Source organism: Peromyscus eremicus, chromosome 7, assembly GCF_949786415.1.
Source record: "Peromyscus eremicus chromosome 7, PerEre_H2_v1, whole genome shotgun sequence".
NCBI classification, from domain to species: Eukaryota; Metazoa; Chordata; class Mammalia; order Rodentia; family Cricetidae; genus Peromyscus; species Peromyscus eremicus.
This window is the reverse complement of record NC_081422.1, coordinates 47,795,115-47,811,933: the sequence shown is the minus strand read 5'-3', so window position 1 is coordinate 47,811,933 and position 16,819 is coordinate 47,795,115. Positions and strand designations below refer to the sequence as shown.

General features: G+C 42.6%; 1 protein-coding gene across 1 annotated transcript in view; it reads right to left on the bottom strand.

The window, feature by feature from the left end:
- Window positions 1-10,613, bottom strand: part of Exph5 (exophilin 5) — a 71,144-nt gene extending 60,531 nt beyond the window's left edge. The window contains exon 1 of the mRNA XM_059267889.1: window positions 10,345-10,613. Within this exon, the coding sequence (XP_059123872.1) occupies window positions 10,345-10,463 (119 nt within the window). The 5' untranslated portion in view covers window positions 10,464-10,613. The remainder of the gene's footprint in view (window positions 1-10,344) is intronic.
- Window positions 10,614-16,819: the final 6,206 nt, after the last annotated feature.

Sequence of the window (16,819 nt, the reverse complement as noted above, 5' to 3'; positions counted from 1 at the left end):
CTAAGGTGCCCCGAGCCTATGCTCAAAACCCTTGACTTTTGCATGTATGATAGTGCCTGGTCACAGTCCCTGTTCACACAGAAGAGAGCAAGTCCACAGGGACTGCTCCACCCAGAAGAGAGCAAGGCAGAGAGAAGCCACAGCAGAACAGGGCAACTCCCAAAGTGCTTACTGTAGGGAAAGAGCAAAGGGCAGAGGATGCGACGTGGACAGCAGCGTTACATACGAGGAAGTTCCGGGAGCTTTCAGGCGGGGTAGCAAACGTGAACCAGCAGCAGCGTGAGAGGGAGACTCTAAAGGGCAAGAGAGGAGCAGAGGAGCTGTGGAAGGGAGGAAGGGATGAACATGAGCTCCTGGGAGGCGACACCTGTCCTCTGCTTCCAACTGTGGTCCTGCAGGAACTGATAGGTTAGGAGGGAAGAGGATAGTCGGGGTTTGCTCCCTTCTCTTTACTGAATTTCTGCCAAAGACCTTCTCTTGCCATCTCCAAATCCTGGGTCACACCCGCCGTGGTTCCTGTTTCTTTTGCAGGACCTAGAGGCTTAGAGAACACCACCCACTCCTCTTGTGGCTCTAAACAGTGAGTTTTAGAGCTTGCTTGCACTGGCTCTCATTATTAAATATTCAGGAATTTAACAAGCTGGTTGTTTAACTATTGCTAGTTGGAAATTGGCTAACACAACAAGTCAGAAAGTTCGCTTTTTTCTTCCCCATTACTTGAGAAGAACCACTTTCCATCATGTTCTGGCTTCTGGAGCCTCTGTGGTAGAGGTTCCATGTACTGCCCTCTTCTGGCCCACCATCACTTTCCCCCATGGGTTCTTTTTGTCGCCATGTGGCGAGTTCACTACCTTACACACAGAGTAGTGTCTGGTTTTCAGTTGGAATCCGAACGATTCCTAGAGAAGGGACGGGAATGAGTCCGAGATGTCTAGTTGGACATGAGGTGCATGAAAGGGGTCTCCTGACAGCAAGGGCAGGGACAGCAGGCTTGCACGCTGCTAAATCACCGAGGGACAGAAAACTGCTCTGATTAGAACAGCTGCGGTTCTAAGATGTGGCAACTCCCCGACCCAGCTTTGACCCCCCATCTCCCCCGCATCTTACAAGAAGATGGAGGACTGAGAGGGAGCTCCAGGAATTAGATAGTATAAAGTGATTATAAGTTACGTGAAAAGATGTGTGTCTGTGTGTATATGCATTCCCAGAGCAACCACCAAAAATTATATACAGATAAACAGTAAAAACTTCAGAAAAAAATTTGAAAGAATACTTAAAAATGCTGCAAGGGGACCAGTGAGAAGGGTCAGCAGATAAAGGCAATTGCCACCAAGCCTGAGGACCTGAGTTTGATCCTTGGGACCCCCAGGGAACCAGCTCATTCAAGTTGTCCCATTGTGTGCTACGGCACATGTACACACCCCTTCCACACATAATTAATAAATAAATATTTAAGATGTTTTAATGTTGCAGCAAGAGCGGAGAAAATGAGGAATAAAAAATTAACAAATAGGAAAAAAAATGCTAGACCTAAATAAATGCATTCATGTAATGATAGATATTGTCAGTATGTCAAAAAAGGACACTATTAATGTAGCCTCTAAGAAACACACTATAGCAACCTTATATACATAAATGTGATAATTTAGGCAAAATGGACTCATTTCTACAAAATCATGAACTATACAACTCATGCAGGGTAGTCTAGCTGGAAAAGCACAGTATTATTAAAGAGATTTAATTTATAATTAAAACCTTTGAGAAAACAAAACTCCATTCCTAGGACTTTTACCAAATGCTTATAGAGGAAGCTACAGGACTAGAAGAGAAAAAAAAATCCATAACAAAGATAGATTTAGTCAACATTAAAACAAAAATCAGGGGGTTGGGGATTTAGCTCAGTGGTAGAGCGCTTGCGTAGCAAGCGCAAGGCCCTGAGTTCGGTCCTCAGCTCCAGAAAAAAAAAAAAAAAAATCAGCTGGGCAGTGGTGGAGCACGCCTTTAGTCTCAGCACTCCGGAGGCAGAGACAGCCAGATCTCTGTGAGTTTGAGGCCAGCCTGGTCTACAAAGCGAGTTTCAGGACAGGCTCCAAAGCTACACAGAGAAACCTTGTCTTAAAAAACAAAACAAACAACTCTCCTCCTCAAAACTCTCAAACAAAGAAACAAAAACAAACAAACAAACAACAACAACAACAACAAACCCAGATATAAATCATTAGCATGGCATAGTAGTTCATGCCTGTATTCCCAATGCTTGGAAAATGAGTCAGGAGGATCAGAAGTTTGAGGCGAGCCTGGGCTACAAAGTATGAGGATAGCCTGGGCTACACATAAGGCTGTCTCAAAAATAAAGCAAAGCAACAGGATATATAAAAGATAGTATATCGGTATCTTTCACCAATCCAGATGCCAAAACCCCCAAGGAAACATTAGGAAACAAAATTTTAACTATAATAGCAATACACCCTTGACCAATGGGACTTACCTTGAGAATGTGCCTGTGTACTACCTGCTGGAAAGAAAGTACTGCAACAAGTACCATAATAAAGAAACTGTGTGCCGGGTGGTGGCGGCGCTCACCTTTAATCCCAGCACTCGGGAGGCAGAACCAGGCGGATCTCTGTGAGTTCGAGGCCAGCCTGGGCTACAGAGTGAGTTCCAGAAAAGGAGCAAAGCTACACGGAGAAACCCTGTCTCGAAAAACCAAAAAGAAACTGTGTGGCTGTAGATGGATTTATGGCTCTACAGTTCTGGAGGTCCAGATCAATGTGGGGCAGGGCCCTGCTTCCTCCAAAGGTGACAGACAATAACCACCCCTGTTCCCATCCATTCTTTTCCTCTGTAACTGTAATGGCAGTCTGCGTATGGTTTCTCTCTTATGCCTGCTCATGTGTCCAGATTTTTTAAAATGAGGATATCAGCATCATTACAGTAGGATTCACCTCAGTGATCCCATTTTCAGTCATCTACCTATATGAAAGCCCTCTCTCCAAATGCCACACTGAGAGACTGGAGGTTAGACCAGCGTGCATTTTTAAAAACACAGTTTATTCTGCAACAGCACCGGATTGGTATTTTAAAGGTGGTTACCGTAAACACCGTATCAAGTCTAAAGATGCAAAACCTCACGATGCATTAACTGGTGTCTCCAAAGCATTTGATCAAAACTCTCAGCAGCAAGAAGTAAAATCTGATGCAGAGTGTCTATCAGAAAAGCATAACCAACGTCACACTTAATGCCGAAAGACTGAAGGCTCTGAGTCAAGGTCAGGACATATAGCTCTACAGCCCTGTTCAATGCTATGGTGGAAGCCCTAACTAATATTAGGCAAGAAGGAAAAAGGCCATACCTGCCAGACAAGAGGAAACAAACCACTTCTATATGAGTTTAGCAGAATGTTGGGACACAAGATCCTTAGTGTGGATTTGCACTAATAACATACAGGTAAATCTAAGATTCTGATACAGGAAAGTAAAGGAACTTAATAGGCAGTAATTATTTTTATAATTTTGCTGTTAAGATTTACTATAAAGCCATGGAAATCAACTAGTATTTATAAAGTAAAATACAAGTAGTATTTATAAAGCCATGAAAATCAAATGTAGTATTTATTAAGGAAAGAGCATATAGTTAATAAAATAGGACAGAGTCCATAAACACAAACCAATATGTGTATTTACAAAGGCATAGAAGCAGGTCAGTAGAGGAGGGGCTTTCTAAGAAATATATTGGGATAACTGAGCATCCATAGCCAGGAAATAGAGCCCAAACTATGCATACTATGCATGAAAATATTTCAAAACGGAACCATCTAAGACATAAAACTCAGAAGGAAATCCCTTTAAACCATAGGAGAAAGATTTCTGTGTTCTTGTGTCGGATAAGAGTTCACAGAATGCTACCAAAGCACAATTCACAAGAGAAAACTTTGTATATTGGATTTCGCCAAAACCAATTCTTTTGTTCTACAAAGATACTGAAACAAGCCACAGGCAGGAAGAAAATGCTTGTAAAACCCTGTATTCCACAAAGGACGGTGTCCTGAATATGTAAAGAAGTTAAAAAAATCAACAGTAAAAAAATGAACAGCACAAAAATATGCAAAAGATTTGAGTAGGCATCAAAGAGAACAAACGAAAGGCAGATAACTACACGAAAATGTTTACCATCATTAGCCACTAGGAAATGCAAAATAGAAAATGATAACACCACAAACTTATGAGATGGGGTAAAATAAAAACATTGAAAACATTTGATATCCAATGTTAGACTTTCCAGCTTCAGACCTGTGGACAATAAACTTCTTATGTTTATAGATTACATAATCTAAGGTATTCATTTTATTATAGTAGCCTGAATAACTAAGACAAAATCTGGAGCTCTCATATTCTATTAAGAGAAATGCAATATGTTACAGTTATTAGGGAAAATAACTTAGAAAATACTATATGAATTCAAGAATAGGATCTGACAAGTCCATTCCTTGTAAAAACAGGCCAATCTGGGATATAGAAGGGGATCTTGCCTCAAAAATAAATAAAAAGCTGGGAAATGGCTCAGTAGATAAAAGCCGTTCAAGCTCGTATCTCTGGAATCCACAGAAAAGTCGAATGAGCAGCTTGTACCCGTGAGCTCAGCACTGCCATGGGAAATGGGAGGCGGAGAAAGCAGAAGTTCCTGGAAGTTCCCGGGCCAGCTAGCCTAGTATATAAGCAGCAGAAGTAACAAGAGAGACCTCAAAAGCAAAGTGGATAGGAAATTAAATATCATTCCTAAGAGGTAACTGTTTCAACAGTCTGGAGTATAGCCTTATGAAATGTATACATAGAGGGCCAGTGAGATGGCTCAGCCGGGAAAACATACTTGTCCCTAAGTGTGACAGCCATAGTCCATCCCCTGGAGAGAACCAGCTCCTACAAGTTGTCCCCTGACTTTCACAGAAGTACTGGGGCGCGCGTGCGCGCGCGTGCGCGCGCGCGCGCGCGCGCACACACACACACACACACACACACACACACACAAATAAACAATCTCAGAACTTTAACTGCATATAGGGCCAGAGAGATAGCTCATTGGGTAAAGGTGTCTGCCCCCAAGCCTGACAGCTTGAGTTTGATCCACGAGACCTACATGGTGGACTGAGAGAGCCGACTTCTGCAGATTGTCCTCTGACTTCCACACATGTACTATGACATTCACCTGCCACCCCTCCAAATAAATACATAAAAATCAAGATAGTGATGATAAAATGTGCAATATGCATTTTTTAGTGTGTATATGTAAGTGTGTGGCTGGATGTGTCTGCTGAACTTGACTGTTTTCCTCAATCCCTTATCTACCTTATCTATCTGTCTGTCCATCTGTCTGTCTGTCTGTCTATCTATTTATTTTGGCAAGGTATCTCACTGAACATGGAACTCGCTGAATGGCTAGACTGGCTGGCCAGTGAGACCCAGAGGTTCGCACCCGGGGAACCTACAAAAAAGAAATCACTGGGGTATTTGTGAGATGGTGCATCTGTGGGGTATTTCCAGTGAGGGTTAACTGAGGGCAGAAGGCTGGCCCTGGCTGTGGTAGACATCATGCCATGGATGGCTTCTGGACTGAACAAAAGGGAAAGAGAAGGCTAGCTAGCTGAGTACTAACCTTCTTCCTTGGCGTCCCGGTCCTCCGACATGTAAGGAACTACAACCCCTGTTCCCATAACCTTGGACTCCATTACATCTTCTCTATCATGGTGGACACTACCTTCTCCAGCTACGACCAAAGTAAATCGTACCAAACATAAGCTGCTTTTGGTCATAGTGATAAGTAACCAATATAACTACCTAGGGTGGTTATGTTTTCTATTTTCACACTCAAGGGAAATAGCAAAGGCCTTTAAAATGATAGGTCTCGGCTGTGGTTTCACTACCAGATGGAGGAGTGAGGGGGTAACTTCTCATGGAAAGCAGTAGTGCATGGCGATGCCGTGCAGATGCACACCAAACACACACTTCCTGGCTTGCTGGTGTTCTCTCAAGCTTTCTACTCAATGCTGTAAGCGTCTAGTGGGAATGGAGATCAAAAACATTGTGAGAATTTGGAAAAATGCAGGTGCCCAGCAAGCGTCAGCCTTCAGTACAACTATTGTTACTTACTTTTGCTTCAAAAAATTAAAAAAAATTTATGTGTATGAATGTTTGGCTGCATGTATGTGTGTGCACTGTTTACATGCACAGTGCCTGTGGATGTTAGAAGAGGAGGCAGATACCTAGAAACTGGAGTTATAGATGTTTGTCAGCCACCATGTGCTGCTGGAAATTGAACCTAGGTCTTCTGCAAGAGCAGCCAATGCTCTTAACTACCAAGCTAACTCTCCAGCCCCTATTGTTAGCTTTCAAGAAAGAAAAATAAAAATTTCTGCTTGATCAGATTTAGGATGAATATATAAGCAAATATATAAAAGTCCATACAGATGTAAATATATACAGATAAAGACATGTACATTCAATATGGGAAAAATAAAAGTTATTTAGAACCAGATCAGTCTTGGATCACATTTTAGATTTGTACTTTGTGAACTAAAGGACCCTGGGCAAGTGTCTTGACCTTGTTAAATATCATAATTCTTGTCCCAGGAAATGGTTGTGACTATTATTCAATGTTAATGGAAAAATAATTTTAAGATAGACCTAGATTTCAATTCTGATTCTACTACTTACAAAATACTCAACTTTTATAAGTAGTTTCTTTCTCTGTAAAATAGAAACTAATAAGTGTGCCTAACATGGTTATTGGGAAGATTCATTAAATCGGTACAGCACATTTAGTGCAATGGCCAGTATACAGTATGTGTCTAATAAATGTTAGCTGTTATTATTATGACAATAATTACTATTATTATATAAAAGGCAGTACTTAATAAAGGCTGCTACAGCTATCTCTTCTTTCTTAAGCCTTCTACTGATGAGAAATATCTAAGAAATGGATAACTGGGCCAAAGGCAAGGTTATCCAAACTGTGCTATTGGTCACTAGAGTTGGCTGCAGAGAAGGCTCAGTAGTCAAGAATGCATACTCATTTTGCGGAGGACCCAAGTTTGGGCACCCACATCAGGCAGCTTACAACTACCTGTAACTCCATCTCTGGAGAATTCCATGCCCTCTTGGGGTTTCTGTGGGCACCTGCAATCACACGCACAGATCCACACACCAATAAGCATTATATGCACAATGAAAAATAATAAAAACAGATCTTTTGGAAAGGGCTTGAAGTCCACTTAAGACACTAATGACATGCATACTATGAGTATCTCAGAATTAGCTTTCCTTTGTGATTGTAACTCAACATTTCCCATCTCTTTTGTTTATTGCTTCCGTATATTCAAGTGTGATTGATCTACTTCTCTCTCTTGCCTGCTTATCAACTTGACTCTTGGTGGTTCCCTTAAAAATCTGAATAAACTTCCTATACATTAGAAACATTATAATAGTAAATGCAAATCCTCTCCCAGAAACTGGAGCCAAAGAAGTCAAGTACTGATGAAGATTAGCAGACATCTCTGCCTGGCCAAGAACACTTGGGGAGTGTGTGTGTGGGCATCTGTCCCCTACATTGGGACCTCAACTATTCCTATAGCTTTGACATCCATATCTGAGCCTCTGTGGCTCTATGTAACAGTGTCATCCTATTTCTAACTATAGGAATTCTTTTTAGTTGTTTGTTGACATCTCAAACCTATCAGAAGTACAGGTGAATCCATCATGTCTCAAACAGCTAACTTGCCAAACTCCCCTATCTAGTCCCTTATTGTCCTACCCAAGAGTTCTTGAAGCTGGTTCTAAGGAAGTATAAAGACCCCAGCTTCTCTCAGACAGGCCCTTTGAGCTATTTGAAGTTACAGTCTTGGATTACATAAGTCACTTACCCTGAGTTTTATTTGGAAAATATAATGATCATACTTTTCAAGACAATGAGCAGAGGAGACAGTTGGGTTCCATGCTATCCTGGGCCCTTTTTGCAGGTCATTGTCTACTACCGAGATGAATGGACATGGGCCTGGAGCAGGGTAGATGATCCCACAGAGATCTGAGTATTCAACAGTGGGAGCCAGGGAGTAAGCAGGAGAAAAGAAGGTGCCAGAAGTCACTGCTTTGGACATTTGGTCCAGTCATTTACTTTCCTGAAGTGTTTTTAAATGTCAGCGGTGGTGATGTTTCAAGCCGTTTGGATGATTGTTTTAATGGTTTAACAGGTCTACATTTGATTTTCGTACTAGCATTGTGGCTCTTTCTGTTGGTGCTTCACTCTGGACATGAGCATCATGAAATCAGAAGATGTGTTGCAGCCTTCCTCCTAACACCCAACCTTTCAGCATTTACCATCATCTATGCAGTGACCCATTTCCCCTACAGTCAGCTGATGTGGGCAACATGTATTGTGGTAGAGAAATCACAAGGCAGGGGTTGAGGCAACTCTAACACTGCTTTGAAGGAGCAGGAGGGACGACTAGGGGATAAGAGCACTTGTAAGCATGAAGACCTGAGTTTGGAGCTCAGCACCAGTGGATAGAAAACGCCAAGCATGGCAGATGCTTGTAACACCAGAGATGTGAGGGACAGAGACAGGAGGACTGATGGGGATTGCTGGCCACCAGCCAGCCTAGCGCAAGGCTCAGTGAGAGACCCCGTTTCACAGAAATAAGACAGAGAGTGATAAAGCAAGACATTAGCCATCTTCCTTTGGCTTCCAGGACTGTTCAGACACATACACAAGTGCATCCCCCTCACACACATATACCACACCCAGACAATAGAAACACAAGCAGAATAATTAGTAGAAAGATGCCCTACATATGCTTCCTCCATTTTCCGTCAGCTGTCATATTTTACACAACTCGAATACAGTACAAAATAAATTCCCTTGAATGGAATTTAAAACAAATTGTATCACTATTTCTAAAACTACCAGTTTGTATAAATACTGCCACTGGAGTTCCCAGGACTATAATTTAAAAAGGGCCAAGTTGATACCTAAATGCAAGCTCTCCTCCCTCTCACTATTTCCTAATTCTGCCCTTGCTTTCCCCTCATACATAATGACCACCTTTACTTAAGAGACAAGGAGCATTCCCAATCACACACTGAGAACTGCAGTTTAGGAGCCTTGGGACTGTGTATGCTTTCAAGCTATCCCTAGGCAGGTTTAAGGTCTATCTGGGAATGAGGGGACACCTGTGTGGCCAATATGCATATGTATAGACACACACAGGTAGGTGCGGATACACTGCTTTCAGAAGGACAGACTGTTTACATGAGTGGAGGGGATGGAGCCTGATTCTCAAAAGCAGAGTGTGGTGAGATCTCCATTCTCAAACCTCAAATGTCACCCCGCCACCCAGTGTCATATAGGAGAGGAGAGTGAAGACGGAGCTTTGGGAATAGTGTCTCTGTTTCTGCAAAGACTAAAAGCATCCCCCAGTCTGAAGCTTGTCCTTGGAGGAGTTTCTTTTGGGGTGAGGAATAGAGAGGTGGTCATGGGAGGGGCTGGGAGGAACTGGGAACCCGGATGACTTCACCGACTCTAAACTCCAGTTTATGCCATACATTGCAGCCTGGGCGATATCTTGGATTTCCTCCCACAGTTCACGGCAGAAGACTTGGATAAGTCTGTGGGTCTGTACCCGAGCAGGGAAAAGAAAATGGTTGATTTATAAACCAGGTAATCACTTCTGAATTTAATTTGCTAGTAACTCATCCCTTCCTCACCTATAACACTGTATTTATTAATAAGGTCATTCGTTAAATCCCGTAGAAATTCCTCCTTACATCACCACACCGCAGCCTACCCCACGTGTCTAAGTCCCATTCACCCACTCAGGACTCTGGCAAGTTCCTGGATCTCCCGCCCTGGGCCTCCGGCTTGGAAGGAACAGCTGCCAGGACCAGCACTCGGGAGTGCCCCACAATAATTCACGGTCAAACCCTTTCCCTAGTGGCCTGTGAGGCACCCGAGCCAAGCCTCTGGATGCCTGGACCCCTCCCAGCTGGGGTTGAACCCCAGGTGTCCTGAACAGGTGGGGATCCATACTCAGAGAAAGGCAAAGAACTCGCTACATTCTCCCTCCTCCCTGCGGAGTCCCGGACTCACAGCCAACCCCGCTGGGGACGGAGAGCCTGGAGAGAGGACCAGAAGGCATCTGGAAACCACAGGGAGAAACCACACAGGTTCCCTCTTCCCACTCCGTAGCAGCAACTGCACAGAGTCCCAGCAGGTGCCCGGAAAGCAGAGCGGTTCCCTGGGTTCCTAGCGACCAGCAAGATGCAGGCCCAGCCCCAAAGGAGGAGTTCGCTTCCTACCTGATCCTGTCCTTCTCTGCCCTTCGGAGTTCCTCATTTCTTTCCAGTACCTGGAGGATCTTCCTGGCTTCTTCCTCGTTTAGGAAACTGAAATCAAACCCCTGAGGAACTTTCGTCATTTTTCCCTCCCGTGCGCGGAGTTATGTGTACTTAAGCTCCTTGGCGCCTCCTGTTACAAAGCCATTTTTCAAGATAAAGAAGACTATTTTTTCCGAACTTGATCCCATAGCCCATAATAGCTCCGCGCCTTTGAAAAGCTAAAACCACAAACCTAGGGACCGACCTACACACACAGGGCTCCTTTTGACAACACCTTAATGACATGTTTCTTTCAACCTGTCCAACCGAGATGCAAAATGAGTGACTAGATCGGGAGAAGGAGCCAATCGCATTTGGGGGGGCGGGCCTTACCGCGTCTCCTCCCTCCCCCCTCCGCCCACCCTCTCTGTGACTTGTTAAGCAAACAAGCCTACATAATTCTGTCTCTAAGTGAGGCTTACCCTTAAGTGTTAGCCTCAAAGTATTTGCTTGACAGTTACTGTTTGCTGGAAGAACTTGAGCTTGGCTAGTAGAAAGACTGAGAAGGAAAACCGTTCATAACTAATCCCGTCTTTCACTGATTAGAAGGAGGAAAGCTGGTAGGAGATTGAAAGTTAGCGGGAGGGTTACCCTATTTGAAAGACCAGGGAAGGCTAAACTACTCCAGGACCATTTGTCTCAGAGGGACTCAGGGAAGGACTGGCACCAGGTCACCCTTAGAAAGGAATTATTTGCCGACCTCACAAACACACTCCTATTGTCTCATAGAAAATCATTCTCAGACTTTGGAAAGCCGACAAACGAAAAGCCCCACATACATTATTTTAGCAGGCAGCCCCGAGGCAAAGGGCATTAGAAGGTACCTGTGACCAGTGCAAATTGCAATCCTGTGCACCCACAGAAACTGCTTTTCCTAGAAAGACAATTACTCCATGATGAAATAAAGTCAGATATTTCCTAAGATGTGCATCCATCTTTTTTTTATTATTATAAATGCCTTTCAAGAAAACATGTTTCTCTACATAAAAACAATTTTGACTGATGGACACGCATGCCCCCAACACCCTTAATTTGGTCCTTTCTGGTGTGATGGTAATGGCTACTGATATTTACAAGGTATGTCCACACATACCGTCTTTTCATGGTAAATAAACCATACTGGTTTCACCCCAGTAAAAGAAAAACAAAGCCATGAAGTAAAGAATGGCTGGTTTTGCCTCTGGTCCCTTGACTTAACTTGATTATCACTGATGGCACGTCAGGACAGCTACCCTTTGAGATAACTTTTTGTGGGTGTCTATTATCTGCATGAAGTGGGGATCCATTCTATGCATCCATATTGTACAACACAGAACTCCTTCATAAGTCATCTCCATGTTAATGATGGTGGTTTGGAAATCCATCATGCACACACTGTTCAATTACTCTTGCATGTTCCTTTATTCACTTATTAGGCATACTGATTTTCGAATGTGGGTAGTGATGGAGTTTTGCCCTGTTTTTATCAGTGAACCGACTGCAGTTAAATTATTCTGGATCTTGTTACATTAAGCCATTGTGTACACACCATAGTCCTTTTCTCATAATCCAGTGAAGGACTTAACATGAATAGAAGATATAATTACTTAATAAAAATAATCCCTTGGGCCCGAAAGCTGGTTTAGAGGTTAAAAGCAGAGCACCTAGGTCAAGTTTCAAGCATCCACATTGGGCAACTCACAGCCACCTGTAATTCCAGTGCCAGGGGGATCTGATTCCTCTGATTTCCTTGAGCACCTGCATTCATGTGCACATATCTATACATTTATTAAAAGTGATGAAAGTATTCAAATGCCATGGAGCACAACAAGAGAAATTAGTTTTAGCTAAGTGGGCCAGTGCAGAGGATGTGGCGTTGGGGCTGAAACATGAGGAGTAAGACTTGAACAAGAAGAAAACAGACGGAGGTGGGAGAAGGCATGTGAGTCTATTCTAGGCAAGGAGAACAGCAGTGGCCAGATCACAGAAATGCACTCTCGGGATACTCCCATATTCTCTCAGTTCCTTTGATCAATGGCCACACGATGAACACAAACTTTGAATCTAAAAAATATGGGGTGTATACGAGGACTAGTAAGTACTTGATCTGCTTTGCCTGAAACATATATTTTCTTTTCTTTTTGAAACAAGGTTTCATGTAGCCAGGCTGGTCTCAAAAATCGCTGTAGCTGAGGTGTGTAGCCATCAGATGGCCCTGAATATCTGATGTTGTTCCCTCCACTTTCTGAGTGCTGGGATTATAGGCAGGTACCACCACATTTAGCCTAGAGCATACATTTTCAATAGGAGGAAAAACTTACTCTTTTTATGTATAAAGCAAAGACATACAACACATAGGTAGATAAAAATATCTATAATATTAATATTACATGAGGGATGATAAGTTTTAAAAAGATTTTGAGAGGAACAGTAATGAAAAGGTTTAGGAGTGCTGAACTACTGAGTACAAGACAAATAAACAAGGTGAGATCTGCTGTGAATGTTGTCCTAAAGGAATATACTCTTTACTACATGAACAGTGCAGAGTCAGCTCAGGTTTTGAGGGAGATGATGACATAGCTGGAACTGAACTTTTGGAAGATGACTTGGATGGCCAGACACAAGGAAGAGTAGATAGAAGAAGAAAGGCATGTATGGAGTTTGAAGTACCTGTGATTCATCCATACACAATACCCAGCAAGGACTGGATGCCTCGAAGAAGGGATAGAGAAGTCATTTATTTAAATAGGGTTGCCAGAACCTAGAGAGCAAATGGGATGGACACAGAGAAGGGTGTACAGGGAGTAAGACTGAGCCTAGAGCTTCAGTGACCATTCCCATTGTTGGCACCGAGTCAGGCTTCATCCTTCATTATGGCACCACAGGGCATCCTATTGGGAAAGTTTTATCCTGGCATTTTATAATGAGAATTTTGTGTGTGGGGGGGGTATCCTGCAAACCACACAAGTTGCTTAGAATGGTTTTATTGGGATTATGACCACAGCGTTTCGAAGTAAAACTCTCTCTTATTCAGCCAGCTGTATGCAATCTTAGCATCTGGTAACCCTTGGCAACCTCTTGCCCAGGCTTTCAGCTAAAGAGATACTTACTCATCAGGTTGGATTTTAATACTAACAGCTGGATAGAAGAAAAAACAATCTTTGGGAACCTGCCATGGTCTATCTTCTCCATGTTGTCGGCCAAATCCCAACAGAAGGATTCTTGATAACCACTTAGCCAAGAGAAAGGCAGATCATATCACTTAATTGAATGTCTCACCTTTTGCCACTGAAAGTCGCTTTGACCCTGGTGGGCCACTGAGAAGCAACGCTGGGGGCCAGGGCGAGTTTTCTCACAGTGGTATCTTTCTCACCTCCTTTGGCTCGTCTCCCTGGGTAATCTCTTTCAACAGCAGATTATGGGGTGCGTTTGGTGGCAGCGCTCAGGTTAACAAGCAAATACATGTCAGCTTGATAAAGAAGACATTGGTGTCAGGCCTTTATTAGTAACGAAGAGGTGTACGGCTCTGAGAACAGAGCTTCTGTATTGTTCACTTCAGTTTGCACTATTCTGTTTGGTAACTGGCTTTCCAAATCCAGATAGAATCTTCTGTTTCAGTTCCACCCAGGCTCAGTCCTGCATCCACAGCTATGGAGTCAAGATTCCATAAAAAAAAACCAGACCTCAGGACTCTCTAAACCTTTGCTCTTTTTTTTTTTTAACTTATAAAATGAAGATCATAACAGAACCAGTCATACCGGCTTACTGTCAAAATTCAATGGTGACACAAATAGACCAACTAGCAGAGATAACACACAGCTTATATTTAATAAATGGCATCTATGAATAATGTTCTTTGGACACGGAGACGCCTACAATGTAAAGAGCATGATTTTCTTGACTGTGAAAGCAGCACTTATTTGTCGGGCTGAGAAAAATTGGAAACCGTGCACAGGAGTCCTATAGAAGATGGATTAGTTACTTTTCTTGCAGCTATAACGTCATGCCTGAGAAAAGCAACTTAGGAAGGAAGGGTTCATTTTGGCTCAGGGTGCGAGGCCTGTCACAGCAGGGAAGATGTGCAGGTGTCACTCGCTGTGGCTATGGGAGCCTGAGGTGGCTGGTCACACGGCATCCACAGTCAGGAAGCCCCGAGAAACGCATGCTGGTGCATGCTGCTTGCTTTCTCATTTTCAGTCAGTCTGAGCCTTGGGGCCAAGGCATAGAAGACCACATTTAGAGTGAGCCTTCTCTCAGTTAAACCCTCTGGAAATGCCCTCACAGACTCACCCACTATTTGTCCTTCCTGTGGTGCTAACTCCTGACAAGATGACGATGAAGATTCACTGTCACAGATGGAGATACAGCTCTCGGGTTTACTGTTACTGGTGGAGCTTTATGTAAGAATGTGGCTAAGTTCTGCAGTTGGGGGGCTTTTCCTGCTAACTCTTCCAAATCTGCCTCGAGGAACACCAGAGCAAGGCTTGTACTGGGAGCAGACATCACTGGTGATGTTATGTGGCAGAGATAATGACTACCAAGTGCTCCCAGCCTTCTAATGGAGGAGCATCGCCCCATGAAAAGCATGCATGAAAGAATTCATATTCTTCCCACCCTGGTCAGATAGTTTACTCCTCTACCTACCCTGAAAAGGAATAAGTATGGTCAGGCAGAGAGGTTCAATGAAATTCTAGTCATGGAAATCCTCTCAGAAGAATGAAGTAGTGTTTATTCCCCATAATAATGTTCATCATATATAAATGTAAGAATGCATAAAAGAACAAAAAAATGGTTATTTAATGTATATGAATTATTCACATGACTATTTTATGTTTACATTTTTTAAAAATGACACTATATGAAAATGTCCTATAATATATAATGTCCTTTGTGTGGCTGCATAGACTTCCCCAGGACAGTGCAATACCTTGGACCCTTGAGTAATATGAACTTCATGAGGGATTCATAAGGATGTCTGGGGCATTTAAAGAAGTCACTGAGGCCTGATGTGACAAATGGCTTACGTATATGATTTGGGAACCCAAAGCACCAGATGAAGCAAGAAGACAGCAGCTTCTCTCTCACTCATGCCAGAGTTTGATAATCTTGAGTTTACATCTAAAAAAAAAAATCCTACCTGGCATCCTTCCTAAAACAAAACACTAGAAACCTGCCCAAACCCAGGGTTGAACAGCACATGCTTTTCTCTGTAGTCCAATGCTCAGCCCGTGTCATCGTTCTGGAAGAGCCAGTGTTCTGACTCTCCTCAAAAGACAAAAGAGGGAGGCAATGGGCCCTGAGATTTGTACAAGCACCCAGAAAATCAGTATCACATCTCCATATATTCTGTGAGAGCACTGTTACCTTGACAGTAAAACTTAAAAAAAAAAAAAGCTCAATAAACAGATATAAACCCAACAAACATGTCACCATCACCCCAGTGACAACAGATGTGCAGAAAATCCAGAATTGCCAGAAAACAAAAGAAGGCAGAAATACTTAGATGGCTAGTAGAGTTTATTCCAGAAATACAAGACTATTTCAGCCTGGTGTGGGGTTGCATGCCTATAATTCTAGCGTATAATTCTAGCATTCTGGGAAGGTACTGGAAGAGCCAGAGTTCAAGGACAGTCTGGTCTATATGAGTCCTTGCCTTCTCCCCTCCCTCCACAATCATATTCCGATATTAACAAAATCCCAGAATTTACCCCATCAGGAAATCAGAGGAAGAAAAATCTGTGATCAAAAGCTCTTTGTAAAATTCAAGATAGCTTTTGGCTAAAACTAACCTACCTTACACTAAATTTAACACCCTTAGCACTAATGTGGTGGTACATGCCTGTAGCCTCAGCACTTGGGAGACTAGAGAGGATCATGAATTTGATGTCAATCTGGGCTACATAGCAATAGTTTGTCCAAAAATAGCACAAAGCAAAACAAAACAAAACCCAACCAATCAACCAATCAACCAACCAACCAACCAACCAATCAACCAATCAACCAACCAACTAACCAACCAATCAATCAACCAACCAACCAATCAATCAACCAACCAATCAAGCAACCAAGCAATCAACCAATCAATCAATCAACCAGCCAACCAATCAACCAATCAATTAACAAATTTTAGTAAAACCTTAGTAAAGTGGGATTATAAAGCTTTTACTTTGTATGATAAGGAATAGTTTGTTTTGGCTATTAGCAATGCCATAACTAATAGTGATTAATTAAGGACAAAGCAAAGAGATATACTATTACCTGTATAGCCTCATACTGTTGTGGTTCTGTTACTATATTAAAAAGAAAAGCAATAAGTTATAGCACTCAGAAGAGAAAATTGATTAGACATGAAAATTATGAACTTAGAATAAAACCAAAAAAATCCACTTAAAAACTATTAGACCTGCTAGGTGTGGTT